This window comes from Rhinopithecus bieti, unplaced genomic scaffold (genome assembly GCF_001698545.2).
Source record: "Rhinopithecus bieti isolate Rb0 unplaced genomic scaffold, ASM169854v2 scaffold_57365, whole genome shotgun sequence".
NCBI classification, from domain to species: Eukaryota; Metazoa; Chordata; class Mammalia; order Primates; family Cercopithecidae; genus Rhinopithecus; species Rhinopithecus bieti.
In genome coordinates this window covers 174,387-201,642 of record NW_016822180.1, presented here as the reverse complement: position 1 = coordinate 201,642, position 27,256 = coordinate 174,387, and the positions used below count along the sequence as shown (strand labels likewise).

The 27,256-nt window shown below is 51.1% G+C and overlaps 4 protein-coding genes and 2 long non-coding RNA genes across 12 annotated transcripts; 2 read left to right on the top strand and 4 right to left on the bottom strand.

Moving 5' to 3' along the window:
* Positions 1–827: 827 nt before the first annotated feature.
* LOC108521177 (uncharacterized) lies at positions 828–2,251 on the bottom strand. The gene is made up of 2 exons (XR_001883134.1): positions 1,878–2,251; positions 828–1,447 (listed from the first exon to the last, which is right to left on the bottom strand). It is a non-coding gene; the product is annotated as an uncharacterized LOC108521177 (long non-coding RNA).
* Positions 866–7,824, top strand: B4GALT3 (beta-1,4-galactosyltransferase 3). The gene is made up of 8 exons (XM_017860823.1): positions 866–1,414; positions 2,258–2,403; positions 2,770–3,036; positions 3,615–3,850; positions 5,073–5,263; positions 5,395–5,517; positions 6,807–6,911; positions 7,049–7,824. Exons 3-8 carry the CDS (start codon positions 2,784–2,786, stop codon positions 7,320–7,322), a joined length of 1,182 nt encoding a protein of 393 aa, XP_017716312.1. The 5' UTR covers positions 866–1,414; positions 2,258–2,403; positions 2,770–2,783; the 3' UTR covers positions 7,323–7,824.
* A 90-nt stretch (positions 7,825–7,914) lies between these two features.
* PPOX (protoporphyrinogen oxidase) lies at positions 7,915–13,636 on the bottom strand. 3 transcript variants are annotated; one of them, XM_017860819.1, is made up of 13 exons: positions 12,758–13,634; positions 12,494–12,588; positions 12,192–12,326; positions 11,938–12,053; positions 11,304–11,436; positions 10,851–10,995; positions 10,243–10,433; positions 9,401–9,461; positions 9,097–9,215; positions 8,608–8,718; positions 8,359–8,508; positions 8,179–8,221; positions 7,915–8,094 (listed from the first exon to the last, which is right to left on the bottom strand). In XM_017860819.1, the coding sequence occupies exons 2-13, from the start codon at positions 12,578–12,580 to the stop codon at positions 7,952–7,954; spliced, it is 1,434 nt and encodes a 477-aa protein (XP_017716308.1). In that variant the 5' UTR covers positions 12,581–12,588; positions 12,758–13,634; the 3' UTR covers positions 7,915–7,951. The 3 variants fall into 3 exon arrangements, with proteins under 3 accessions (XP_017716308.1, XP_017716309.1, XP_017716311.1); XM_017860820.1 differs by lacking the exon at positions 12,758–13,634 and adding an exon at positions 12,682–12,739; XM_017860822.1 differs by lacking the exon at positions 8,608–8,718 and having other exon boundaries at positions 7,916–8,094; positions 12,758–13,636.
* Positions 13,637–13,697: 61 nt separating this feature from the next.
* USP21 (ubiquitin specific peptidase 21) lies at positions 13,698–19,927 on the bottom strand. 5 transcript variants are annotated; one of them, XM_017860815.1, is made up of 13 exons: positions 19,724–19,927; positions 18,173–18,793; positions 17,317–17,376; positions 17,024–17,144; positions 16,688–16,799; positions 16,340–16,495; positions 15,797–15,861; positions 15,436–15,539; positions 15,167–15,253; positions 14,811–14,891; positions 14,480–14,585; positions 14,279–14,393; positions 13,698–14,065 (listed from the first exon to the last, which is right to left on the bottom strand). In XM_017860815.1, the coding sequence occupies exons 2-13, from the start codon at positions 18,770–18,772 to the stop codon at positions 13,975–13,977; spliced, it is 1,698 nt and encodes a 565-aa protein (XP_017716304.1). In that variant the 5' UTR covers positions 18,773–18,793; positions 19,724–19,927; the 3' UTR covers positions 13,698–13,974. The 5 variants fall into 5 exon arrangements, with proteins under 5 accessions (XP_017716304.1, XP_017716306.1, XP_017716303.1 ...); XM_017860817.1 differs by having other exon boundaries at positions 14,480–14,891; positions 18,173–18,291; positions 18,434–18,793; positions 19,724–19,811; XM_017860814.1 differs by having other exon boundaries at positions 14,480–14,891.
* A 79-nt stretch (positions 19,928–20,006) lies between these two features.
* LOC108521176 (uncharacterized) lies at positions 20,007–25,837 on the top strand. The gene is made up of 3 exons (XR_001883133.1): positions 20,007–20,100; positions 24,404–24,532; positions 25,746–25,837. It is a non-coding gene; the product is annotated as an uncharacterized LOC108521176 (long non-coding RNA).
* On the bottom strand, positions 20,546–25,914 carry UFC1 (ubiquitin-fold modifier conjugating enzyme 1). Its single transcript, XM_017860834.1, has 6 exons — positions 25,477–25,914; positions 22,374–22,441; positions 22,074–22,137; positions 21,698–21,774; positions 21,185–21,275; positions 20,546–20,983 (listed from the first exon to the last, which is right to left on the bottom strand). The coding sequence occupies exons 1-6, from the start codon at positions 25,597–25,599 to the stop codon at positions 20,903–20,905; spliced, it is 504 nt and encodes a 167-aa protein (XP_017716323.1). The 5' UTR covers positions 25,600–25,914; the 3' UTR covers positions 20,546–20,902.
* Positions 25,915–27,256: the final 1,342 nt, after the last annotated feature.

Below are 27,256 nucleotides of genomic sequence, written 5' to 3'. Positions count from 1 at the left end.
AAACCCTGTCTCTACTAAACATACAAAATGAGCCGGGCATGGTGGCGCATGCCTGTAATGCCAGTTACTCAGAAAGGCTGAGGCAGAGGTTGCAGTGAGCTGAGATTGCACCATTGCACTCCAGCCTGGGAACCAAGAGCGAAACTCCGTCTCAAAAAAAAAAAAAAAAAAAAAAAAAAAAGAAAAAAGAAATTAAGAAAAAAATGAACATGTGTTGATGTCATTTAACTCATGAAGAAACTAGCAGATGTTATAATTAATACAAGAGAAAATCTAGACAACGGACATATTTATGGATCAGGAAAACAGAAATGAACATGAAAATGGAGGCCAAAACTGCTTTTTTTCCGCACAGTGTGGGGAATAGCAGGTTAATTGAACCTCTACCAGACAGGACAGAATTTGCATACAGATCAGTTACCTACATGAATTGTAAAATAACTCCACGAAAACAGAATCTTTAAAGCAGAAGGATATGCTATAGACAAGTCCTTCAGGTTTCCCATTAGCTGTCACTTCCAGGAAGCCTTTCTAGAATCTCCACGTATGAATGAGTTGCCACTTCTAGGCCAGCATATTTATCACCTTATATTGTTTACATCCCTCCCTCCATACAAGATACACAAGACCATGGGCTTTTTGGGGCAGATTTTGTGAGTTATTCAAGTCTCTGTTTCTTCAGCGTGAACATCTGCTTCTAAGGAACACAATATGCTAGGGGTAGTGTCTGTCGTAAATATATTGCATGTTAACGGAGCATCCATTTTACTCTAATATCTGAGGAAACACAATTTTACTTTAAAGAAGACGCTGCCTTTTCCTCCACATTTCATTGTTTTATTAACTAATCGTTTTTTATTTCCAGGCCTGCGGGATACCATGGGAATACAAAAATGCTCTAGAGCGGTCCGCAACGCTGTAGCCTGAGTGAGGAACTATTGATACTAAGTGGCAGTAGGCTGCAGGACGTGCCACTGACACACTGGGAGAGGGTTCAGCCAACTCCAGGGTGATAACGAGGTCAGCGGAGCACCAGAAACCGGCTCACTAGCCTCTTGGTGGTCAGTCTCGGCCCAGAGGAAAATGAATCGCTTGAGCTTCTGCTTTTACTAATCTGAGGGGCAGGAAATGAAATCCCACTAGCAGTCTGCGTAGTGGAGTTGAGCCCTCGCACCCGCTTCCCAAAGTGTCGCCTGCAACGCTTTCGAGGTGGGTAGGCTCTGGCGCAGCTCCGGCACAAGCACCCGACCACACGGTGTCTCGGACCGGGCGCCTAGTAAGCCCGGGTGGCTCCGCCCCGAGGCCCCGCCCCGTGACGCGAGGCCCCGCCCCCGCAGCGCCCGCTTCCAAGATGGCGACAGCGATTCCTGCCCGGCTGTTGGGGTGGCGGTGACGACAGGCAGCAAAAGACCAGGTATGTTCGCTGGGGACGCGTGGGCGCGGAGGCCTGGGATAAAGGTTTGGGCATTCGAGAGAGTGAGAAGCTTTGGGTAACGCCTGGAGACGAGCCTAAGCAGGGATGGGGGTCCTAGGTGGAAGTATGGACGGGGGCCGGGAGGGCTCATGTTGCAAGGTAGGGCAAAAGCAAGAGACTGGGATAGGATGGGCGTGCTCCGAAAGAGCTGGGTTTTAACCCCCTGCACAGCGCGGACCACGCCCCTTCAGGTGAGCCCTTCCAGCCACCCCTGTCTCTGCTCCTGCTCCCCCTCACCCCTTCTCTTCAGCTGTAACCCTCCTCCCCACCCCCGCTACCTTTCCCCAGGGGAAAGGTAGAAAAGGTGGAGGACGCCACCCCCACTCTACTCTCCGCCGAGCTCCGGGGCTGTTCGCTTACAGCCCCCAGGTGGTCACGGTCCCTACACCTGAGGAGTTCGCACCTAGGCACATTAAGAACAGAAGGAGCCTGTTTCCTACTTCCGCCCTGGGTACTCCTTAGGCCACTCCACGGTCCTGTCATGACTCTCTTGCCACTTGAACAAGTTCTTTGCCTGGGGGAAAACAATGTTTCCATTAGCTGCCCTGTCCCCACTCCCCAATCTGTCCTGTTGGGGTAGGGGTACGGGGGTGGTTAAGTATGAACCTGACACTTATCACTCCAGGGTAGCACGGGAGAGAGGCGAGGGACCTACCATCTCCTGCTCCTCCTCTTCCTTTCCAGCCACTTTCCTTCACTTCCCCTGCTGGGAAACCAGCTGCACCCTGATCCTGATCTCTGGTGGTGCAGGTAGCTAGTTATCCTTTACCACTTCTGTTCCAGCTGGTCCCAGATTCGCTGCTTGAGTGCTGGATGGAGCCTTTCTCTGCCCTCTGTGACATTTCCAATTTTAGATAATGCCTCACATCTCTGTCCCCCCGGGACCCCCTGGAGCCCCCATGATCCCTAAGAAGACAGCTTGAACCTACGTGAGTCTATCTCTTCCCCTCTAAAATTGGAAGAGGGGTCTCTAGAGACTTTTCTGAAATGAACATGGGATTTGAATGATGTAAACATTTTTGGGGGTGAGGACTGACAGTAGATGGTGGGAGTGGTTTCCGGGGAGGTAGAGGAGAGTGAAACTTGGGCTGAAGTGACAGGTGGTAGGGTTACTGGTGGTTACATTCTATTTTGTTTCCTTGCGTGACTGTGCACCTGTGTGCTCCCTTCTGTGACTTTGTTTTCTGCCTCTTTTTCCTCTTTACTCCTGGCACCACCTTCAACCCTACCTACTGACCTCTCTGCTGGCTTGCTCTCTTCCTGTCTAGCCCTAGAATTCCCCTCTCCCTCCCTAGATCTCACCCCCAGGATGTTGCGGAGGCTGCTGGAGCGGCCTTGCACGCTGGCCCTGCTTGTGGGCTCCCAGCTGGCTGTCATGATGTACCTGTCACTGGGGGGCTTCCGAAGTCTCAGTGCCCTATTTGGCCGAGATCAGGGGCCGACATTTGACTATTCTCACCCTCGTGATGTCTACAGTAACCTCAGTCACCTGCCTGGGGCCCCAGGGGGTCCTCCAGCTCCTCAAGGTCTGCCCTACTGTCCAGAACGATCTCCTCTCTTAGGTAAGTGCAGGAGGAAGGGGGTGGTGAAAGGAAGGACAAGGTGCGGGGATAGGGAGGCAGGGGGATAGGGAGGTATGGAGTGGCAGAAGTGGAACTTAGAAGAGGATCATGGACTCTGCAGGTAGGCTGAGGTTGAGATAGAGGGCTGAGGTTGAGATAGAGTGGACTCTGAATTTGGAGTTTAGACTAGACTATTGGGTTTTCACTTTCTACTGCTTGCCCCTTTATGGGCTCTTCCTGCCCCAGGCTAGGAATTGTTTTCCTTATAGATGAGCCCTGGTTTAATTAGTTGCAAGTCCTGTTCTCTCCAGCCTTCAACTATAGCTTCCAACCCTGTGAGACAGGAGAGTTATGCAACCCTAAAATAAGAAGAGAAGGCTAGGTAGGGATCCTGCACCTTCCAGCCTTTGTAGAGCTGTCCCAGTGATGGGGAATCCAAGGCATGTGAGATTTGTGAGTGAGCCCTGAGAACTAAGCCCCAGAACCAGACTGCCAGTGCCAGAGGTATTCCCAGACCCTAGTTTGATTCTTTTCTCTTTGCCTGTCTGATCCCTCTACTTGCCATTCCTTCCCAACAGTGGGTCCTGTGTCGGTGTCCTTTAGCCCGGTGCCATCACTGGCAGAGATTGTGGAGCGGAATCCCCGGGTAGAACCAGGGGGCCGGTACCGCCCTGCAGGTTGTGAGCCCCGCTCCCGAACAGCCATCATTGTGCCTCATCGTGCCCGGGAGCACCACCTGCGCCTGTTGCTCTACCACCTGCACCCCTTCTTGCAGCGCCAGCAGCTTGCTTATGGCATCTATGTCATCCACCAGGTACCCCAATCTCCACCTTTTTGACTTTCTTTCTTCTAAGGAAACCTCAAGCACATGCCACTCCACTTTCATCTAATGGGTCCCTAGAATAATTTTAAGAGGGCCAGACTGTTAGAGTGTGGAGAAGCACCTGGCACTGTTCTTCCAAATTTGTTAGTCCCATACTTCCCCTTAATCTGCTTAGGTTATTCCCACTGTCCTACACTCTTCTGTGATTTTTCCTTTCTTGAATGGCTTATGCAGAGTTGGAATTGGACACAATAGGGCTAAAATTCTAGTTCTGTCACTTGTTTTTTTTTTTTTTGAGACGGAGTCTCGCTCTGTCACCCAGGCTGGAGTGCTGTGGCCGGATCACTGCAAGCTCTGCCTCCTGGGTTCACGCCATTCTCCTGCCTCAGCCTCCCGGGTAGCTGGGACTACAGGCGCCGCCACCTCGCCCGGCTATTTTTTTTTTTTTTTTTTAATTTTAGTAGAGACGGGGTTTCACCGTGTTAGCCAGGATGGTCTCGATCTCCTGACCTCGTGATCTGCCCGTCTCGGCCTCCCAAAGTGCTGGGATTACAAGCTTGAGCCACCGCGCCCAGCCAGTTCCATCACTTGTTAACATGTATGACTCTGGGCAAGATACTTAAACATCTAACATGAGGAAAGAGCAAAAGATAACTAATATACCACCTGTTCCACACCACACCATTGTTGGTTGCGGATTGTCAGGATTAAATGTTAGACAGCAGCATCTAAGTATCAGGCCCATATCAATACACAAGCAAGATTTGTCAAATGACTAAGTGGAAAAATGAAAAAGATCCTTGCCTTCCACCCCACTTTGATTTCCCTCTTTTCACTTTTATTCTTTTTTTTTTTTTTTTTTGAGATCTTACTCTGTCGCCCAGGCTGGAGTGCAGTGGCGCGATCTCGGCTCACTGCAGTCTCCGCCTCCCGGGTTTTATACCATTATCCTGCCTCAGCCTCCCAAGTAGCTGGGACTACAGCGTGCACCATCACGCCCAGCTAATTTTTTGTATTTTTAGTAGAGATGGGGTTTCACCGTGTTAGCCAGGGTGGTCTCGATCTCCTGACCTTGTGATCCACCCACCTTAGCCTCCCAAAGTGCTGGGATTACAGGCATGAGCCACTGTGCCTGGCCTTCACTTTTATTCTTTAGCCCCCTCTTCTCTGTACCACTACAGACATAGTCTGGTCCCCCTCCATTATCTTCTAGGCTGGAAATGGAACATTTAACAGGGCAAAACTGCTCAATGTTGGGGTGCGAGAGGCCCTGCGTGATGAAGAGTGGGACTGCCTGTTCTTGCATGATGTGGACCTCTTGCCAGAAAATGACCACAATCTGTATGTGTGTGACCCCCGGGGACCCCGCCATGTTGCTGTTGCTATGAACAAGTTTGGATACAGGTAGAGGGCATGGAAGGGTACTGGGAAACAGGGAAGCCTACCATCCTGTGGAAGGAGGAGAGTCAAGGGGATTGTGGTTGGGGATATCTCCCCAGAAGACTTGGGGCATGCAAGGATCTTTCTCTTCCTAGCCTCCCATACCCCCAGTACTTCGGAGGAGTCTCGGCGCTTACTCCTGACCAGTACCTGAAGATGAATGGCTTCCCCAATGAATACTGGGGCTGGGGTGGCGAGGATGATGACATTGCTACCAGGTCAGACTTCCTGCCACTTCCTCCCTCCTGACCCCAGTCTGGATCCCTGTCCTCTAAGACCACCTTTGGCCATATCCCTTCAACACTAACCTTTAGCTCCCTGGTCCTGCACTGAGCCCATTCCTTTCCCTTAGTCTTTTTAGGATACCCAGAGCAGGCTTGCATGCTGCTGCCCACTATCATCCTTCAGTCTCCTGGTTAGTTTGTTCTTGGGAGAGGACGTAAGATCAATAGGAAATAGTATCGCTGGATTCCAGAACTGGAAAGGGGCCCAGAGACAGTTTAGTCTTGCCTTCTGCTAGGGTTCCAGCCAGACCACTTCCTATGGGGTTAGGAGAGAGGGGCTCTGCTCTATGTTCCCAGAATCACTTTGTAAGAGGCCTGTGCCACTGGCATAGGGCCAACTCATTTTTAGCATGTGAAACATTCTGACCTTCAGCCTCAGCTGACCCAATTTCATGTCTGTGGTATGAATATTTGGGCTTGGTATGCAGGACCAATTGCCTCCATTCCCCCTGTGTCCTCTGTGATGACATCTCTGAATTTTCATCCTCTGTATGTGTGTGAAATACCCAGTGAATTGTAAATATACATAAGTATGCTTCTAGTTCCTTCCCAGGCCATCTGCACTCCATGCTTCTGTGTGTCAGAGGTGAAGCTTGTTTCTTTCAAGGTCCTGATTACCTGGCTCTACCCTTTTCTTTTCTTTCTTTCGTTGTTTTTTTTTTCCCCCTAGAGACAAGGTCTCGTTATTTTCCCAGGCTGGTCTTGAACTCCTGGCCTCAAGTGATCCTTCTGCCTCAGCATCCAAAAGTGCTAGGATTGCAGGTGTGAGCCACTGCACCTGGCCTACCTTTTTCTTAACATGGGGGATGTGGGAGAGAAGCTGGGGTAGCTCAGTCACTATTCTAACTAAGAATTGCTGAGCTTGGGTCTGCAACTCCCAGGCTTTTCTTATCCTTTTGACAGAATGGCCTCTCTCCCCGTCCTTCCTAGACTGCAAGGGCAGCTCCTAGGAGCCCTTTAGGAAGCCAAGGGAGTAGGTACAAACCTACCTTTGCCAACTGTTTGAAGGCCCTAGGGAGACTGGCACTGGGCCCTGAGGATTTGGATACATCCAGCTTTTATATTCTCTTCAGCCATTTTCTTCTTTCTGTTTGACTTCTGCCCTGGGCTTTTTTTTTTTTTCCTACTGAGTAATAGTTGTTTTTTTGTGTACAGAAACATTTAATCCCTTCCTTGCTTTCCTCTACTCTGGATCCCCCATGATCCCCTCACTTTTCCCATAGGGTGCGCCTGGCTGGGATGAAGATCTCTCGGCCCCCCACATCTGTGGGACACTATAAGATGGTGAAGCACCGAGGAGATAAGGGCAACGAGGAAAATCCCCACAGGTAGGAAGAAGGAAGGACTGCCTGGAATCTGTTACTGAATTCTTAGGGTTCTGTACCCCTAGCCAGGAAACTTCTAAAGGTCCCTAGATTTCTGGCTGTTCTTTTCTGGGTCTTAGTCTCCAACCTCTAACCCTCAGATTTGACCTCCTGGTCCGTACCCAGAATTCCTGGACGCAAGATGGGATGAACTCACTGACATACCAATTGCTGGCTCGAGAGCTGGGGCCTCTTTATACCAACATCACAGCAGACATTGGGACTGACCCTCGGGGTCCTCGGGCTCCTTCTGGGCCCCGTTACCCACCTGGTTCCTCCCAAGCCTTCCGTCAAGAGATGCTGCAACGCCGGCCCCCATCCAGGCCTGGGCCTCCACCTACTGCCAACCACACAGCCCTCCGAGGTTCACACTGACTCCTTCCTGCCTACTTTAATCATGAAACCGAATTCATGGGGTTGTATTCTCCCCACCCTTAGCTCCTCACTGTTCTCAGAGGGATGCGGGGGAACTGAACTCTGGTGCCGTGCTAGGGGGTAGGGGCCTCTCCTCACTGCTGGACTGGAGCTGGGCTCCCGTAGACCTGAGGGGTCCCTCTCTCTAGGGTCTCCTGTAGGGCTTATGACTGTGAATCCTTGATGTCATGATTTTATGTGACGATTCCTGGGAGTCCCTGCCGCTAGGGTAGGAGCAGGGCTGGACCCCAAGCCCCTTCCTCTTCCATAGAGAGAAGAGTGATCTGGCTTCTCCTGGGACCTCTGTGAATATTTATTCTATTTATGGTTCCCGGGAAGTTGTTTGGTGAAGGAAGCCCCTCCCTAGGCATTTTCTGCCCATGCTGGAATAGCTCCCCCTTCTGGTCCCGGCTCAGGGGGCTGGGATTTTGATATATTTTCTAATAAAGGACTTTGTCTTGCATCTGCTCTTACTTTCTGCATCCCAGGCACACTTTGCCTCTTTGCTCCCCTGCATTCTTATGCCTATAGGTGATAGAACAGCCAGACCAAGCCAAGCTTCAGCAATTTTTATTTTCATGAGTTGGGGATCAGCTGTTAGGTTCTGTGCCCAGGACACTGACTGCTGCCTGGCGCCCACTCTCTATACAGTCATTAACAGCAACCCCCTCATAGGAGGCTCCAGCCAGAGTCAGGGGCAACCTGTGAGCAGCCAGGAATTGCCTAGCTGCCTCTGGAAGGAAAGGATGAAAGGAATGTTATAGCCGGGGGTCTGATGCCCTTGGCCCTCCTCAGCCCAGCTGTTTTCCCAACTTACCTAGTTTTTGCCAGTGACCTAGTGTATACTGGGGGATGCAGTTCTGAGAAGAGAGGAGAGGATGCAGGGAAAAGTTTATTATTGATGTCTTAGGCCTTGGCTGACATACAGTGACAAATGTTCCAGTCCCTGTCTTCAAGGTCTTCAGTGGAGAGCTGAGGGAAGTTTATCCCAACTTACCTTGTGTAGATGGACCAAGCAGTGACTTGGCAGCTCCTTCAGTCCTAATTGTGTGGCAGCTGCTCCCTGGGCCCGCTGCTGAAACAGCTCTTGAGATAAGACACAGCCACTCGCCTCCAGTGTCTGTAACCAGGAACCTCCCAGCATCACCTAGGGAGGGAATATAGCACTGATCAGTCTGGCCTTGCCTACACTGGAGCACAGAGGAGCCCTCTGGAAATGCCACTAGGCAAAGTTTCCTCCTCTCACAGTCACTCTGAGGCCAGGGGGGCTCCCATCCTGCTCAGGGAAAGCAACTGAGTCATACACGATTCCCAGGACGCCTGGATCTTCTGAAGATGGCACCAAGTGTCCAAATCCCTGGAGAGAAGGACATTCATGCGTCAGAAGGAAAGGGCTCTAGTTAAGCCTGTCTCTCCTTCCCATTTTTTTTGACGGGGGACAAAGTCCCGCTCTGTCACCCAGGCTGGAGTGTAATGGCGAGATCTCAGCTCACTGTAACCTCCACCTCCTGGGTTCAAGCGATTCTCCTGCCTCAGCCTCCCAAGTAGCTGGGATTACAGGCATGAGCCACCACACCTGGCTAATTTTTGTATTTTTCATAGAGATGGAGTTTCACCATGTTGGCCAGGCTGGTCTCGAACTCCTGACCTCCTTATCCACCCACCTTGGCCTCCCAAAATGCTGGGATTACAAGTGTGAGCCACCATGGCCGGCCTCTCTGTCCCTTTATCATACCTGGACAGGCAGATGGGCTCCTCGGTACTGCAGATTCACCACAGCTACAGACACCGCAGTGATGGCACTCAGGGCACGAGCCAGAGGTGCAGCCTCAGCAGGGAGCAGCTCGCTGAGCACTAGAGATCAGGCAGAGGCCTGACTCAGGAGGCATTCCCATTACAGTTGTCAGTCCTCTTTGGGATTAGACTCCCATAGAGATGACCAGTTCAGGGGCATGGTGTGGTCCTGCTGACCCAGGAAGGTACAGCTTTTGCCTCTCACTGGTAGGGGTTGGGGAAGGGGAAGGTGGCTATCCCATTACCTGAAGCTGGAATGGCACTAATAACGTGGTCAGCCTCCAGACTGCTGTCCCTTAGAGATACCTGAGAGCATGAAAACATTTGAAAGACCCGGAAAATGAGAATCTGATTAGTGAAAAGAGACTTCTGGTGCTTCACTCTCAGTTTCCCAGGCACCCATGTGGCTGGGGAGACTGTACTGACTCAGAATGAAGAGAATGGGTGACTGTGTAGACTTCACAAAAAAATCATTTCTCTGTGTACTCCAGGAAGTGGACGAGACAGGCCAGTGTGGCTGTTCTGAAATGTTCAGCGAAGCTGGGTTCTTTCCCCTATCTCTATAAGTACTACTACTACTTTTTTTTTTTTTTTGAGACGGAGTCTTGCTCTGTCGCCCGGGCTGTAGTGCAGTGGCCGGATCTCAGCTCATGGCAAGCTCTGCTTCCCGGGTTTAGGCCATTCTCCTGCCTCAGCCTCCGGAGTAGCTGGGATTACAGGCGCCGCCACCTCGCCCGGCTAGTTTTTTGTATTTTTTAGTAGAGATGGGGTTTCACCGTGTTAGCCAGGATGGTCTCGATCTCCTGACCTCGTGATCCGCCCGTCTCGGCCTCCCAAAGTGCTGGGATTACAGGCTTGAGCCACCGCGCCCGGCCTATAAGTACTACTTCTATCCACAGACTTGCATAGGCTCTTTGAGGAAGGTTCACAAATAGGGCCTAGGATTATGGGGTAGCCCATGTCTAAGTAGCTTCTAAGGCACGAAAACAATGAGGAACGCCAGTCCTATTGGCCCTGGCCTAGTTAAACCACTTGGATAAAGATGGACACACTAACAGGTTCATTTACACTCCAGGGGTTCCCCTACCTTCCAGCGCCCTTCTGCCTGGAGGCTGAGCCCACAGACTGGCTGGCCTCTGAGAACACTGACCCCCCTACTAGTTAGGTGGGTTTCAAGGGCCTGAGGCAGCATCTCTAGACCTCCACGAAGTGACCACTGGCTCCAGCGCTCAGCCAAGGCCTGGCGAATGAGTGCTGAGTCTGGCTGTGGGGTCCGCCCTGCAGAGGAAGCAAAGAAGAATCATTGAGGCTGGATGCAGTGGCTCACACCTGTAATCCCAGCACTTTAGGCAGAGGGCGGGTGGATCACTTGAGGTCAGGAGTTTGAGACCAGCCTGGCCAACATAGTGAAACTTCATCTCTACCAAAAAAAATACAAAGATTAGCTGCGAGTGGTGGCACATGTTTGTAATCCCAGCTACTTAAGAGGCTGAGGCAGGAGAATTGCTTGAGCCTGGAAGACAGAGGTTGCAATAAGGCAATCTAAGATTGCACCACTGCACTCCAGCCTAGGTGGCAGAGCAAGACTCTGTCTCAGAAAAGAAAAAAAGAATCATTGAATAGCACCCTTTGTCCCCACTCCCTCACTTTGGCAGTCCTTAATATCTTCACCCTTTGAATCAATCCCCCCCTCACCTGCCCCCAGCAGCAGGCCCAGTAATACGGAACGATGGGTTTGCTCAGCTTGGAAGAGACTGGGAAAACAGGACCTGATGCTGAGCTCACGGCTGTTGCCTGCAAACACTCCACGGCAGAGACTGTCCATGGCTAGAGACGCCACCTTAAGGGTGAGAGTGGGACTAAGGAGCCAAAGAATAATCTGCACTGACTGATTTCCACAGTCCGTATTTGGTAGAGAATGGGGGTGGGATAGGGTTTGGTTTAGGAGACAGTCCCACTATGACAGAAGGATGGAAGTGAAGGTCTTTACTCCCAATAATGAGTTTCGGGAATTATGAGGGGGTGGGGTATGAAGAGAAGAGGGCATCTCCAAATGATACAGAAGAGCCCCTACGTGGTAGATTTGAACAGGGAGCTCTGCAGCTGGTTTAGGAGGGAAGAGGTTTGGGGCCTCTGGGCAAGTGTCACCTCAGGTCCAAGGCGGCGCTGGGCAAAACTGTGCACGGTCTCATCAGGCTCTTTGCCCCGGGGCTTGGTCAGCTCCCTCAGCCCAGCCCAAAACAGAGGTTTGGAGAAGGGGGGTGAAGGGCGGAGTAGCCCCCTGCATGGAGAAAGACTTAGTGAGGGGGAAGCTCCTGACATACCTCCCCAGCTCCAGGCGCTGGGGTCATTTCCACTCATTTGGCTTCCTTTTGCTGGGAAGGCTGAAAGGGAGATGAAGAAATGGAAGGCAGGTCAGGCGCGGTGGCTCACGTCTGTAATCCCAGCACTTTGGGAGGCTGAGGCAGGTGGATCACAAGGTCAGGAGTTCGAGACCAGCTTGGCCAATATGGTGAAACCCCATCTCTACTAAAAATACAAAAAATAGCTGGACGTGGTGGTGGGCACCTGTAGTTCCAGCTACTCGGGAGGCTGAAGCAGGAGAATCGCTTGAACCCGAAAGGCGGAGGTTGCAGTGAGCCAAGATTGCAGCATTGCACTCCATCCTGGGCGACAGCGATAGTCCGTCTCAAAAAAAAAAAAGAAAAAAAAAAAAAAAAAAAGAAATGGAAGGCATATGAGGATGAGGGCACAGTAAAAGGAGCGGAGGTGCTGGTGTTACCTGAGGCCAGTGGGCAGGGCATGCAGGGCACCGCCCACGTAGAGGAACCTGTTCTGGGCAGCTGGGTGGTCTCCCCGGACAGGCAGCACTTCTGAATCCAAGCCAAGCTCAGAAACCTGCTCTCCACAGGCCCTCAGAAGAGGAGAAACTAAGGTAAGTTCTGACCCACCAAACATACTTCCCCCTCTAAACTCTATTCCCCAATGGAAGCCCCCTCCACAACCTCTCTCCTAGACATCCCACAAGCCTCTCACCAGGAGCAAGGTCCGGGCCCCTAGGGCTCCCGCTGGTCTAATTCCCCGAGGTCCAAGCTCAAAGATAGCACCATTCGGGCCTCGAACGGAGCGAATCCAGCCTCCCAGACGCTCACTGCCCTCCACCAGGACCACCTGGCGACAAGAGGGAGAGACACTGCAGCACCGCCTGTAGCCGTCGGGGAGAGGTCAGGAGGTGAGGGGAAGAGGCACATTCAGAGGGCCAGGATCCATCTAACTTTTGATGGAAATGGGAAAAGAGCATTAAATGAAACTCCCTCTGGCACAGGTGGAGCACTCACCTTAGGGGGACAGGGGGCCCGGCTCAGGTGGTAACTGGCGGCCAAGCCGCTGATGCCTCCGCCCAACACGACCACGGTCCGGCCCATGGGGAAACCTGGGGGAAAGGGGGCGATATGGACAGGCAGACCGGGGACACCCTGCGCTCCAGAAGCCCCGCCGGTTTTGAGTTCTATCCCCGGTCACTCACTGCTTTAAGGGAAACTTAAGTGTGCACAGATGGGCTGGTGGAACAGTGAGGTCCCCGTCCAGGGGCCAGGACTCACCCACAAGAGAGGAGAAAAAATGAGGCAGAAGGAGGTCGAGGTCCTAAGACCGTACCCCGCCGGCGCTCCGCTGGGTGCAGATAAGGACCACACCCTCGCTATCGGCTCTTGCAAGGCTCGGGCGGCGGGCAGTACGCCTGAGTTCTGAGGTGCTCTGTTTGCCACGCCTCGGTAGGCCAACAAGTGCTTCAAATCCGCTACTCCCACCCCCAGCCTTTTCGGTCTCTCCTACTCTCCGTCCACTCTGTTCTCGCGGCACGCGCCTGACCATAGTTCTCCTACATCTGGATTGGCAGGCCCTAGAAGGCCCCGGATCACGTTCACCAATGAAAACATTGAACTGGCAGAGGCGGAGCGACGGCAGCTGTAAGTGCTTGAGGTTAATCGCGTCAGCTCCGAGCTGGGAGTGAGCGGTCCTATCCGGCACTGCCCTCCTCAGGACCGAGGCAACGAGCGCTTAATGCTGGAGTTAGCGTTCCCCAGCACAAGTTTCCCAGGTCCAGCTAGGGTGACAACCCTAGAGGGAAGGCCCCAGGAGCTTTGGTCGTAGGGACAATAGATAGGGATACTGGAAGCCAGTCCACGGGGAGGTGGCTCCATAAACAGCTCCTTGATGTTAGCAACAGACCGGGCCTACGGGAGCTAGGGCCACCCGGCAACGTACCCAGTGTTTGTCAACAGCGGCATCCCCCATCGCCAACCAAACCAGACGCCCCAGAGCCTGCACACAGCCTCAAGTATGCCTTCCCTCTTTTTCCTCCCAGTGCTTAACCTACACTGCTGGGGGGCACAGGTCCGGGTCCAGCACCATCTCCGAAACCTTCCCCCTTGGATCTGAGAGCGCCCCCACCTATTAGAGAGGGAACTTGGGTCCCAGGAAGACTCCAATTAGGCCCAGTTTTCTGTCACTCCCTAAGTAAAAATACAAATAAGCACATCATTTTTTCTTAATAAATTTATTCACAAAAAGTGATATTGCAGAGGGTCTGGGGGCTGTACACGGGCAGGGGCTTGGTGAGCTCTGTACATGGGGCTGGGAGACAAGGGAGCCTCCAGGTGGAAGGGTATTTTTTAATAAAAAAAATAATGGAGCTACAACCACCCCCTCCCCCCTCCCCGATTAAAAGACACAAAATAGACGTCTCTGAGGTAAACGGGGAGCCTGGGGCTTAAGGGTGTTTAAAGGGCTTCACAGGTGCCAGGGTTTAGAGAGGGTGTCACAGGCACCGGGGTGGCTCCTGCATCAGTTGGTAGAACAGCACGTAGCCCTCGCTGGATGCCACCTGGTTTTCACTGACAGGGGAGACACTAGGAAAAAGGGAGATCGGGAAAGGGTTGTGGTCATTACTGTTTACTCCCTTGTCCCTACAAGACCGAACCTCAGAGCATCCAGGAAGAGATCAGAAAAGACCTCCGCCTCTCCTTTCACCTGGCACTCTGCTCTCCTGGGGCTTCATAGAAGGGAAGGGTGTCAGGGCTGAGTGGGAATGGGGCAAGATGTACATAGGAGGCTGTTCTCACCGAGAGTCATTGTAGACATGCCAACCAGTCTGGCACCGGCACAGGGCTGTGTAGTGGCCATAGTGGACGCTGCCTGAGTGGTTGCAAAGGGCATACAGCTGGTATACAGGACTTCCTGCGGGGTTGGAGATGATCAAGTTCTACAATCAGAGCTGTGCCCCCACTCCTTTGGCTCCTTAGGACTTTCCCCACCAGACTCACCGGCTTTGTCACTGGCAAAGTCCCCTAGGCTCAGTCGCTGCAGTGGAAAGTCTACACCTACTGAACTCTTCTTGATGGAGCCTCGGGAGGCAGAAAAGCGATTCAGATCTAAGTCCTGGTTAAGGAGCATTTGGGAGGCAGTGGGCCTCTGAGGGGGACTTCTGTCCTGAAAGCTGTCCTCTCCCCACTCCCAAAACACTGGGAGTAGCTTGTGGAAAAGGGGGTGGCAGGCTTTTCCTAAGGAAAATTCAATTCTCTGGAAACATGGAGGGTGAGGAAAGAGAAGGTATGGGAGGTATCCTAAGAGAAGTAAGAATCTGAAGATTAGGATATGGAGCACGAGGATTCGAGGGAATCTTTGTACTGTCAACTTTTTGGTACTTCGAGTTTTCTGCCGACATCGGTCACACACCTGAATAAATGGCAAACAGTGTTAGGTTAATGTGCTCCTAACCTCAATTGGCTTTTCTGACACTCCGATCCACATATAAATTTCGTATGCACTTCATTACGGCTGGATCCTCTCAGCTTCTCCCCTTTGCTCTAGGAGTACTAGAACATATCTGAGACTCCAACACAAACCCAGATACATAAATATTATTCACCATATTAAGGCATCATGCAATCCATTTTATCCACATGGAGTCCCCTCCACCCTTACTATATCCCTTGTGAACCTCCACATACTGGGGCATTCTCCGACTCTAGTTCTTCTTCCTTAGTGAAAAGGTTGAAACAATCCCGCAGAGACACTTTGCCCCCAGCAAATCCTTTCTGGGGGAAAAGGGGAAGAAAGGTCAACATGTTCTGAATTTCCTTTTCCACCTCTTCTCAATCAATCCAGGCTTCAGTTCTGCTCCAGAAACCCATAGGGTTCCCGCCCACACTCTGGGGGTGGGTAGGCTTGGGTCACAGAGCCCCTGTCCTGTCCACCCTGGAATCCTCTGGAATCCCACCTTGGGGATGGGCAGGGACAGGTCACAAAAAACCTCGAAGGTCGTGGAGCGATACCCACAGGCCTGGCACTTGAGACAACTTTTCAACTGGCCCACAAACAGGTCTAGACAGAAGCACAGGGACAGGAGAAAAGGTCATTGTTGGATGTTATGAGATGATTTCTCTGATTTCTATCTCTTCCTGCCCCTTTGCCTGACCCTTCCTTTCCCACTACCAACACTCCTAATCAACTCTTCACACAACTTCACATTTGCATCATCCAGTCTTGTTCCCATACCCCTCAATAGTATCAATTTTGCCCCCAAGCCTGTACCCCCCTCACACACTAATTTTCCCTCATTGCTTTGCCCCATTCCATACCCACAATCTTGCTGTCCTCTCGCTCCAGGTAACGTTTCCACATTAGGTTGGCTCGGTCATCATCACTACCACAGATCAAAGGAAGTGGGGAGCACCCATGAGACAGCAGGAACACTGGGCATCCCCAACACCCACTGAAACGACCCACAGAGCCCTACACCCCACCCACACCCCTGCTTCTTCCCTATATTTCAAGGAAAAGTCAAAGGAATGATGTCTCAATGAACTTTCTGGGGATATCTGAGGTGAGAGGAAAAGAAAGGATTGTACACAAGGGAAGAATATGCTGTCTTCCTCAACCTGTAAATTAATTATCCCCTTCTTCAATTTGGTGACATCCCTAGCATGATCTTCTGCCTCCATCTGCTCCCTTAAGGCTCCCCCTCTTCCTTCCTTCTACTTCTACGTTGCGTCTCACACTATTTTCTATACTAAAGGGTTTTCCTGGACCCTACATCTTCCATCTTGACTAGTTCAGTTCTATGAAGTGTGAATGCTGCTGATAAACTACTGGGGAGAGGAGGTAGAGGGAACGACCCTTACCTTAACTCAGGTTCTTCTAGCAGAGCCCCTCCTCGGCGGGGTGGAGAGGGAAGTGGACCATTGGCAAGGATTGGTGGAGCCCGGCGGCCTCGGCGGTTGATTTCAAGGTGTAGCCGCTCCATGAGGAGCTTCAGGAACTCTTGGGCATCCTGCTGGCTACAGCCAGACAAAGAGTATGGGCAACCGACTCCCCTCCTAGTCCACAGACACTATTCCCTGCCCAGATATCGGTCCCCACTTCCTGGATGAAGAACATCTCAAAGCTCAGAACAATGCTGCCAGGGCCCTTGCTTGGCCCTACCCCCAGACATGGCCAGAGAGAAATCCCATACCCTCCAGCTCTCCCACCTGTATCCAGAGAAGGAGGGAACATATTTCTGGAAGACAGCTCGGAATCGAGTAGGATTCACAGCTTCGCAGGAGTCAGGGTGCCAGAGGGCACCAATCACATCTGCAAAGGCTGTTGGGATGGAATTAGGGAAGGGAAACAAAGGTTAATGTCTGGAAGAGGCAAGCAAGATGTGGCTCAGAGGGCAGAAAATAACCTTTAGGAAAGTAGGCACTGGGAAAAGTAGATACAACTGCCAGATTTAAGGGTTGGGGGCCACCAGTACTGGCAGATGGACCTGCAAGTGGTTGGGGAAAAAGGGACTCGAACAGAAGGAGCAGGAGTTGTTGCCCCACCTTCAGTGAGCTCTTGGGCTCGGCCTCCTCCAGGCACTTCTTGTCGGAAGTCCCTTCTAAGACAGAAGTCCCGAAGAGGTCGAGTGCTGCTCAGACACTGCAGCACAGCATTCAGGAAGCACTGGGGAGCAGCAGGGACACTGCTGTTATCTCTCCAGACCACTACCCAGGAAGCCTTAGAAGAGCTTCAGAACTCTCCTTCCACATGCCTTCCCTAAGCTCGTGGGTTTTCCCCACCCCCAGCACCATTTCACATTCCTTTTAGAGAGGAAAGACAGGAGAATGGCTCTCACCGTGTTTCCCAGGTTTCGAAGGCCAACATGACCAGAGCCCAGAAGCAGTGTGTGATGAGCCTGGAAGGTCAGAGTACAATCAGCAAGTTCTTATATATCCTACCAGGCACTTTAACCTTTCGACAGCATGCTGCCCACTGCCTCCCCCATCCCATGCATGTTTAATCCCCAAACTCTACCCTATTCCCCTCACTAGGTATTCTAGTCTCCCTACCTCACTGGTCATGAGCAGTAAGCCCATCACAGCTGAATGTACCACGGACTCAGCCATGGCTGTCCCACCTGTTGCCCACTTACTCCTCTGCTCAGCTAGCCGACGTTGCAGCTCCTGGGGCAACTCCCCCAGCACCGGCATGGTTGCCCAGCTGCTCACCACTCCCACCTTTCTGCCCCCCAAAACCCCCCTCCTGCCCCCGTGGCCCCTTCTTGCCCTTCTGCTGCTGGCTCCAATTGCAATCAGCCTAGCTTACTTAGCTCAGAAAATGTGCAACCACATTTGCTAAGATGTTGTGCGCTCGCCTCTCTTTAGCTGCAGAGATTAATTAGGCCTAGGCAAAGTCCCAGTAGAGAAAGTGCAGCAAGGGAAAGTAAGGGCCTGGGGACCCAAAGAAGAATTCTGAATAGTTGGGCTAATTCCCTGGGGACCCTGGGCACACCATGCTGGGGAGTCACCAACAACCCAAAAAAGGGTCTAGGAGGCTCAAGGGTATTTAAGCAAGGGAGAGGTGTGTCCAAACTGCTGTAATGAAGGGCTGAGAAAGGAACTTCAGGGAAACGGGGGACAGGAAAGGCAGAGGATGGCAGGAAAGCACAGAGGAACATGGGCATGAAGGCCACATTTGTGACGAGTTCTCACCATCTTGTCATCAGAGTAGAAAGGCTCAGAGGACCGGGCGGATATCATGTGGAAGGAGCCATGGGAAGCAGGGGGCTCTGTCCGTATGCTGAACAGTGTGGGGGGTCCAGGAAAGCCCCCTAGGCGGCGGAGAGAAGTGCTACGTCTCAAAGTGGGTGGCTCAGGCCGGAGGGCCAAGCGGCTCAGTGCAGCCCCAAGCTCTCCCGTGCCACGGTGCCCTCCCAAGGCAATCCCCATTGGACGCAAGTCCCCACTGCTCACAGACTTGGAACGGGCTAAGTTGGTCCGAGATGGGAGAGGCAAAGCCACAGTTGGGGGTGGTGAGCCAGGCAGGGGAACCCCATGATCTGCTCGAAGGGGGCCTCTGGGTCGAGGGCCTGAGGTCCGTCCCCGTCCCAGCTCCAGTTTCTTGAGCCGTTCATCAGGGGGACCTGGCCGGGGAGGCAGAGGTCGTAACATGGGGTTTGGCCCAGAGGCTGGGTTTCTGCGCTCCTTGCTGCGGGCCCTGGGGGCAAATGGTAGCTTGGATCCCACTCGGGGCTGGATATTAACAGGTGGCTCTCGGGTCCGGCCCAGGCGGTGCTCAGAGGCTTGGGGCATTGTGGACACCACAGGCTGGACCTGGGAGGAGAAGAAAGTGTCAGCATTTGAATATGGGGGGAAATGGGAACCCAGGCTGCTGTACTGAACCCTGCCACGCTAATTTTCCCTTATTGCTTTGCCCCATTCCATACACACAATCTTGCTGTCCTCTCATTTCCACATTAGGTTGGCTCAGTCATCACCACTACCACATCAACGAAAGTGGGGAGCAGTATATGCACTGAGGGCAGGAACCAGATCTATCGAATCAGCCATCGTATGTATCCCCAGTACCTGGCATGGTGTTTGGTACAAAGTAAATACTTAGTATCTATTGAGTAAACAAATGAAAGATAGCACCCCATGGCTTTGACCCTTTCTGTACTCCCGTCCCCTCCCTGCAGAATACAGCTTTACTGAAAAGCCAGTGATAACTCCTATCTCGGCTCTAACGTAACATAGGACCCCATACCCGTCTAGTAAAGTAGGATGTGCCTCTTAAGATCTCTAGCCAAATGGTAGTGTAGATGCAAGAATAACAGCCCAAAAGACAGTCCTCCATCCTCAAATCCCTGCCTCTCTGGGCTGCAAATGAAGCAGACTAAACAGGTGACTTATGATCCATTCCCTCCCCCACCTCCGACCTCCGACATGGTGTCGAGGTTCAGGAGGCAGTGGTGGGGGACAGAGGACGAACAACTCCTTGACCCTTAATCTCTGCACCTCTCCCACCACAGCAGGGCTTTTAGCCGGGTCCGCCCCCCTCGAGGGCAGAAAGGCCGAGGCCGCTGATTGGCTACGGAATCCGGCGGCGTATTCCCCGCGGTCCAGGGACGCTGTCCCTCCAGCCCAGTTCTCCCAGGCCCCGCCGGGCCCCACGCGCCTTTGTGGCGTGTCCTCTCGGGTCTGGAGCAGTCTTCCCTCTGCGGCCCCCAACACCCCGCCATGCCATAACGCCCTGGCCCGTACCTGTCCCCCGATGAGGCGGCGGGAGAGGCCAGCCGGGGCCAGACCCCAGTTCAGGGCCACCCCCTACTACCCCCGTGCAGCCCCCCAGTGGGCCCGGCTGCAGCTTTAGCCGCAGCCGTTGCCCAGATCGCTCCCGCCGCAGGGGCCGCCGCCATCTTTGTTGGTCCCGCCCGGCCGCCGGCCACCGGCTTCACCGTCTCTCAAAGCGCCTGCGCATCCACATTCAAACTCCTCCCACCCGGCCACTTGGCGCTTGCGTGAGCCCACCCCACGGCTCCGCGAACGACACCATGGAAACGCAGCCAAGTTTAGGGTCGCTAGTTCTCAACGCTGCCCAGAGTGGTCTTTAATCCATGACTCCACAGCAAGTCCCTGAGGTATAGGGTGTCGTCGCCCCATCCTGTAGCCCATAGGGATGGAGATCTGACAGTCGTAGTATGGCCGCGAGGCTTATAGCACAGATCCTTCCCAAACAGCAGGGGTGCAAGTGTGGCAAGCTGCAGGCCTGGGTCCAGCCCGCAGACCAGTGGGGAAGCATCTAGCACTTCACAGAGGGATGGGAAGATCCCTGGAGGGCGGGAAGTGCTGGTCCTGCAAAACCACTTCTTGCAGGCTAATACAGCAGGGCGAAGCATGGCTCACCACTAAAAGACAAAGGCAGATCTGAGCAGCAGGGGGAATAGTCAACATTTCATTTCCACTCCTGACCACAGCATCCCCTATTTCCGAATCCCTCCCAACCCAACCCGGCGTAGCTGTTCATGTGCCTCAGGTTTTAGCCCATTTGCCCTATGTTAACAGCTTCCAATGAGAACCACAGGCTACCCGAGGAAGCGGCTTTTATTGATGGGTTATCTCCAGAAACCAAAAAGACTTTATGTACTCACTTTCAGTTACCCCCATGCCTCCAGGATTGCATGTTGCTCCACCTGGGGCGGATATAAATTACCTCTAGATTGTCCAAAGCCCAGTCTTTCCCTTCCCTGTGCAGCCTTAGAAACTAAGTAGCAATACTGGTTGGTGTTTGTTTGTTTCTCCCCAGCAATGACTGCTGCAGCTACTTAGTAACAACTAGAGGTGGAGGGTGTCCGGGGAAGCAGTTAGATAAGTGTGATGCACAGGAAAACAGTATCGTAGCCTATCAAAGGGCCCTCTGCCCTGCCTCAGTGGCTTGATTCTTCATTGGTTGCATTTCTCTTTGTGTTGGATGACGCCCTTCTGAATCAGATCAGGGATTTCTACTGCCAGCCATGGACCCAGCTGCAATACAAGGAAAATCCTGTGAGATTACTACCAGTCAATGCTTCTTGTTCCATTAGAAGCTCCCTCCTGGAGACAGATTCTGGGGGGACATGCTTAAGGGACAACACTGTTATTCCTTTTATTCTTAGCTGCTTTTCCTACAATGCTCAGGGCCTAAGCCCCTCTTCCTCCTTTTATGCCAAAATACACAAAACTTACCCCCAGAGCCATGAGATGAGCTAGTCCAAATTTGGGCACATTCCTGGCCCACAAAGGTTTGAAATGATCCGTCAGGCATATTTTGCCACCCCTATGAGAGGGACATGAAGAAGGTGTTGACATGCAAAGTTTACCATAAAGCACAGCAGCCTCGGGGGCATAGGAAGACTACTAGTGATCAGAAATGAGAACAACGTCAGCTAAGTACTTTGCCTAGGCTCAGCAGAGGAGGGCCTGGCACCCCACTAGGCCAGCAGACCCTGGAAAAATCTCTGCCTCCAAAGTTCTTCCTTTTTTTTTTTCTTACAACTTTTAAGTTCAGAGCTACACATGCAGGATGTATAGGTTTGTTAAACAGGTAAACGTGCCATGGTGATTTACGCATAGATCATCCCATCATCCAGACATCAAGCCAAGCATCCATTAGCTATTTTTCCCGATGATCTCCCTCCCGCCACGAAGTTCTTCCTTAAGGCCTTCTTTGACTCTTTGCCATCTCCTATTCAGTCCTACCTGTACATCTTTGCTGTCTTTCCATCCAGCTCAGGAACTGCAATTTCTGGGGCAGTAGTAGGATATGTGATAGGAATCTGGAGAAAGTATAAAACCTTAATAAAACAGAATCAGGATAGAAAGGAACTAATATAATCAGACATACATATTTCTTGGTTAAAATGAAATGTTAAGTAAAACTCCCCAAGCAGCATGTCCATACCAGGATTCTGGACGTGGAGATGAGTAACTATAACTTATGCTTGCCTCAAACCTCAGCTTTTCCCTCCCATTTTTAAAGTTTTCTTTGGTCCCTTCAAGAAAGGATAGCTTGTTACCAATCATCTAATCCCTCCCCTTCTACTAACCTTCATATTTCCCACTCTATCACACTCACGTCAAACTCGATGTCAAACTCATATTTCAGGAGGTCATGGATATACCAGCATTTTCCAAACCACCTGTAACAAAGACCAAACCTCAGTCCAATTTGCCTATTCTTCCAATACTCAAATGACAACTTGGCTTAGGCCACCAGTCTGGGAGACTCATAGGATGGGAACTGGGGAACTCTGGAGCTGTGGGAGTGGAGACAGCTAACATGAGACAGGGCAGCTTTGGTAGTGGGCGCTAGGATACCAAATTGCCTAACTTATATAAGACTCCCACCCCACACCTCCCAGGAGGGTCTACCTACCGAGTCCCTTCCTTGTTGGACTCCAGTCGGAACCAATCGTTGTCAGCATTCTTGTTGTTCTCCACATACTGAAAGCAGAGAATGAGGTCTTTGAGAGAGTAGTTAGGGCCAAGGGTGGTTCCCCTCTACTCAAAAGAAAAGTATGTGGTTACCTTTCTTTTTTTTTTTTTTTTTTTTTTTTTGAGATGGAGTCTTGCTCCCGTCGCACAGGCTGGAGTGCAGTGGCGCGATCTGGGTTCACTGCAACTTCCACCTCCCGGGTTCAAGCGATTCTCCTTCCTCAGTCTCCTGAGTAGCTGGGATTACAGGCGTGCTGCACCACCATGCCCGGCTAATTTTTGTATTTTTAGTAGAGACAGGGTTTTGCCATGTTGGCCAGGCTGGTCTCGAACTCCTGACTTCAGGTGATCCACCTGCCTTGTCCTCCCAAAGTGCTAGGATTACAGGCGTGAGCCACTGCACCCGGCCGGTTATTTTTCTTAATATGTTTACCTAATTTTTCTAACATTAGCAATGCTGAAGACAAGGCTATACTGGTAAGTGGGGGTTTGTCCAGAACAGAGAATAGAATGTTTGGGCTTCACTCAATTTAGCAAGCACAAAAGATCTGAAGATATCATCTGGATTCTTCTCTCACTTCTCTGATAGTGTCTGCCCTCAGCCCACAACTCATTTAATGGTAGACTCCTTCCCTGGGTAACTCCCTTCCTTCTAGCCTCATATAGTCCTGGTTTCAACTAGCACCCACATGCTAATAACTCCCAGATTTTTATCTTTGGTCCAGCTCTTTCCTCAGAACTTTAGCCTTTAGTATCCAACTGTATGTTGACAGTTTTACCTTCATTTCACAGGTACTTCAAACTCAGTATTTCCATCTGGAATTTATAATATTCCTTCAGATACACTTCCAGAATTATCCTCCTGAAGTATCAATTTCAGGTGGCAGTATGAGCATTCACCCAAGGCAAAAACCTGGGAATCATCCTTGACCCTCCCTATCCCTTACTACACTAATCCATGATGTCATGCTAATTTTACCTTCTGAATATTCTTCAAATCTACCTCTCCTCTCTATCCTCATAACTGCCTAGTTTAGATTGCCTTTTGTTTTGCTGAGATTAATGACAGCCTCCTAACTTGTCTCATACCTTCAGTCTTGTCCCTGTCAATTGTATTTTCCCCTTATTGCCAATGCGACTGATCTAAACCCAAACCTGGCCATGTTGTTTCTCAGCTTAAAATCCTTTAACAGCATCCCAAAGCCTCCAAGAGAAAATTCAAGTGCTCAAACCTGTCTCCTAGCTTTGTCTACCATTCCCTGCCTCACATTTGATGCTCTAACAACTCTGAGCTACTTTGTTTCTTCAAACACATCATGGCGGTGCCTGTGCCGTTGCTAGATTCTATGCCTTTGGCTTGAATGTCATTCTACTCTTACATTTTATCAGGCTAACTTATGTTTACTCTTTAAGTTTCAGCTAAAGCATTACCTCTTCCAGGAAACCTTCCCTGACCAAATGCAAACTGGGTATCTCCCGTTATGCTCTCAAACATCCTACCCACGGCCGGGAACAGTGGCTCATGCCTGTAATCCCAGCACTTTGGGAGGCCGAAGAGGGCGGATCACGAGGTCAGGAGATCAAGACCATCCTGGCTAACACGGTGAAACCCTGTCTCTACTAAAAATATAAAAAATTAGCCCGGCGTGGTGGAGGTCACCTGTAGTCCCAGGCAGGAGAATAGCCTGAACCCGGGAGGCGGAGCTTGCAGTGAGCCAAGATAGAGCCACTGCACTCCAGCCTGGGCGACAGAGCAAGACTCCATCTCAAAAAAAAAAAAAAACCAAAACAAACAAAAACCATCCTAGCCATTTCTTGCTTTATATCTATCCATATCTGTCTCATCTGTCTCTTTCTCCACTTAAACACTGTATTATAATGATCTAGTTTTGTCTACCTCAGTAAGTTCCTCCTTATTCGGCTTGGTATCTCCTCCCTAGGTACACAGTAATTTTTTTTTTTTTTTTTTAGTGAATGAATACATGAGGTAGGAGAACTAGAACTGCTGGTCTTTGAAGCAGACAGAAACTACAAGGAAGACAAACTTTTTTCACCTTCCACAGAGGAGAGAGAGCTGAGAAGAGCGTTTCTAACTATGAGGTAAACTCCCCAACTCTCTGTAGTTAACACCTACTTGAATTTTCAGCCCTAACGTGATTTGAAAGAGTGAAGAGTGAGGCCAGACGCGGTGGCTCACTCCTGTAATCCCAGCACTTTGGGAGGCCAAGGCGGGTGGATCAGGTTCATGAGGTCAGGAGATCAGACCATCCTTGCCAACATGGTGAAACCCCATCTCTACTAAAACTACAAAAATTAGCTAGGTGTGGTGGCGCGTGCCTGTAGGCAGGCACTCAGGAGGCTGAGGCAGGAGAATTGCTTGAACCCGGGAGTCAGAGGTTGCAGTGAGCCGAGATCGCTCCACTGCACTCCAACCTAGCAACAGAGCCAGACTCGGTAAAAAAAAAAGAGTGGGGAGGGGGGAGGGATTGCATTGGGGAGTTATACATGATATAAATGATGAATTGATGGGTGCTGACGAGTTGATGGGTGCAGCACACCAACATGGCACAAGTATACATATGTAACAAACCTGCACGTTATGCACATGTACCCTAGAACTTGAAGTATAATAAAAAATAATTAATTAATTAATTTTTAAAAAAAAAGAGTGAAGAGTTAAAGAGGGGGCAGAGAGATGGGGACTGGGAGTTGGCGCCCTGAGGATTTCTGACCACCTCTCCTACATCCAGTTGAACAAACACCTGGAGCCGGGAAGACACGTCACCTTCCTGGGAAGCGTATCCCTAAAATAACTGCTGCTTTTAGCCGCAAGGTCTGGCCCCACTGTGACCCTCACCTGAATCTTTTTTGCCCTTTCCCCACCATCCTTCCTTAGTCCCCGAACCCCGCAACAGTCCCATTTCTATGAATTTGGGCGTTAAACTTAAAAACCGGAAGCAGCTTCCACACGGAGCCTATTACTGAGGACACCTGATGTCTCCCAACCCTTCTGCTACGCGTTAGACTGTAGAAACACAACTAACCCGGATAAGGGACTGATATTCCTCCTTCAGTCGCTGCACCCACAACTCCCGATCTCGGGGTCCGGCGTTAGTCTTCAGCACCGGGATCTCAGACACAACACGTCGCGTGGCCTCATCCGCCATCTTAGACCAGGGCGCAAGAGAAACGCGGAAGTGGTGTTGCCTGTAGCTTACCTCAAGGCGCCGCCATCTTTACTATGGGACTATGAGACTTTGGGTTGCCGTAAGACTTGTCTTTTGAATAAGATCTTTGTTTTCTTGTCACCTAGTTACCCGCTTGTGAGTGCATCGAGAAGAACAGAATGTAAACAGATTACTCCGGCCTATATATGACACCTATCATTAAAATCACCGCAGAAGGCCCAAAGGGTAACTTCCGTTCATGCTCAGAGAAGTAATCGCAGAAAACCCGGACACCTTCCCAAACTTGGAAAGCTCTTAGAACTTCAGGCTGCGGCCGGGCGCGGTGGCTCAGGCCTGTAATCCCAGCACTTTGGGAGGCCGAGACGGGCGGATCACGAGGTCAGGAGATCGAGACCATCCTGGCTAACACGGTGAAACCCCGTCTCTACTAAAACTACAAAAAACTAGCCGGGCGAGGTAGCGGCGCCTGTATTCCCAGCTACTCGGGAGGCTGAGGCAGGAGAATGGCGTGAACCCGGGAGGCGGAGCTTGCAGTGAGCTGAGATCCGGCCACAGCACTCCAGCCCGGGTGACAGAGCGAGACTCCGTCTCAAAAAAAAAAAAAAGAACTTCAGGCTGCTCAAGGCACTTTTATTTAGTTAGTTCTTTTTATTATTATTGTTATACTTTAAGTTCTGGGGTACATGTGCACAACGTGCAGGTTTGATACATAGGTATACTTGTCCATGTTGGTTTGCTGCACCCATCAACTCGTCGTTTACATTAGGTATTTCTCCTAAAGCTATCTCTCCCCCAGCCCCCAACCCCAAGGCACTTTTCAAGGCACTGCCTTCCTGAAACGAGCAATTCGTGTGTTTCCTCTTCGAAGAACTTTTCCTTTGCTTATATAGTCCGGCCTCTAGATGCAGTTATCCTGTTGAGGTGTGTTTTTAACTCCTGATAAAGATTAGAAACCATGCAGAATCAAAAGACACATCACTGCAAGATTTGAGCCTTAGTCTAGCCATTCACTGAGTCCTAGACTTATTTATTTATTTATTTTTTTGAGACAGTGTCTCACTCTATTGCCCAGGCTGGAGTACAGTGGTACGATCATAGCTTACTGCATCATCCTCCATCTCCCGGGCTCAAGCGATCCTCCTGCCCCAGCCTACTGGTGTGAGCCACCTGGCCCAGTCCCCCAGACATGTTTTGATCTGGAATTAACTAATCTAGGAAGAAATCCTGTCTCTCTAACCCCAGTGGATGGCACACAGTACTCAGTAATCCTTTTGCAAAATGTTACATTCCAAGGCCGGGCGTAGTGGCTCACACCTCTAATCCCAGCACTTTGGGAAGCCGAGGCGGGTAGATCACGAAGTCAGGAGTTCAAGAACAGCCTGGCCAACATGGTGAAACCCCGTCTCTACTAAAAATACAAAAATTAGCCGGGTGTGGTGGCACGCGCCGGTAGTCCCAGCTACTCGGGAGGCTGAGGCAGGAGAATTGCTTGAACCTGGGAGGTTGCAGTGAGCCAAGACTGGCCATTGCACTCCAGCCTGGGCAACAGAGTGAGATTCTGTCTCAAAAATAAATAAATAAATAAATAAATTCCAGTTGGTCTTAAAACCTAAACACATTAATTTTTGCCTTTTTT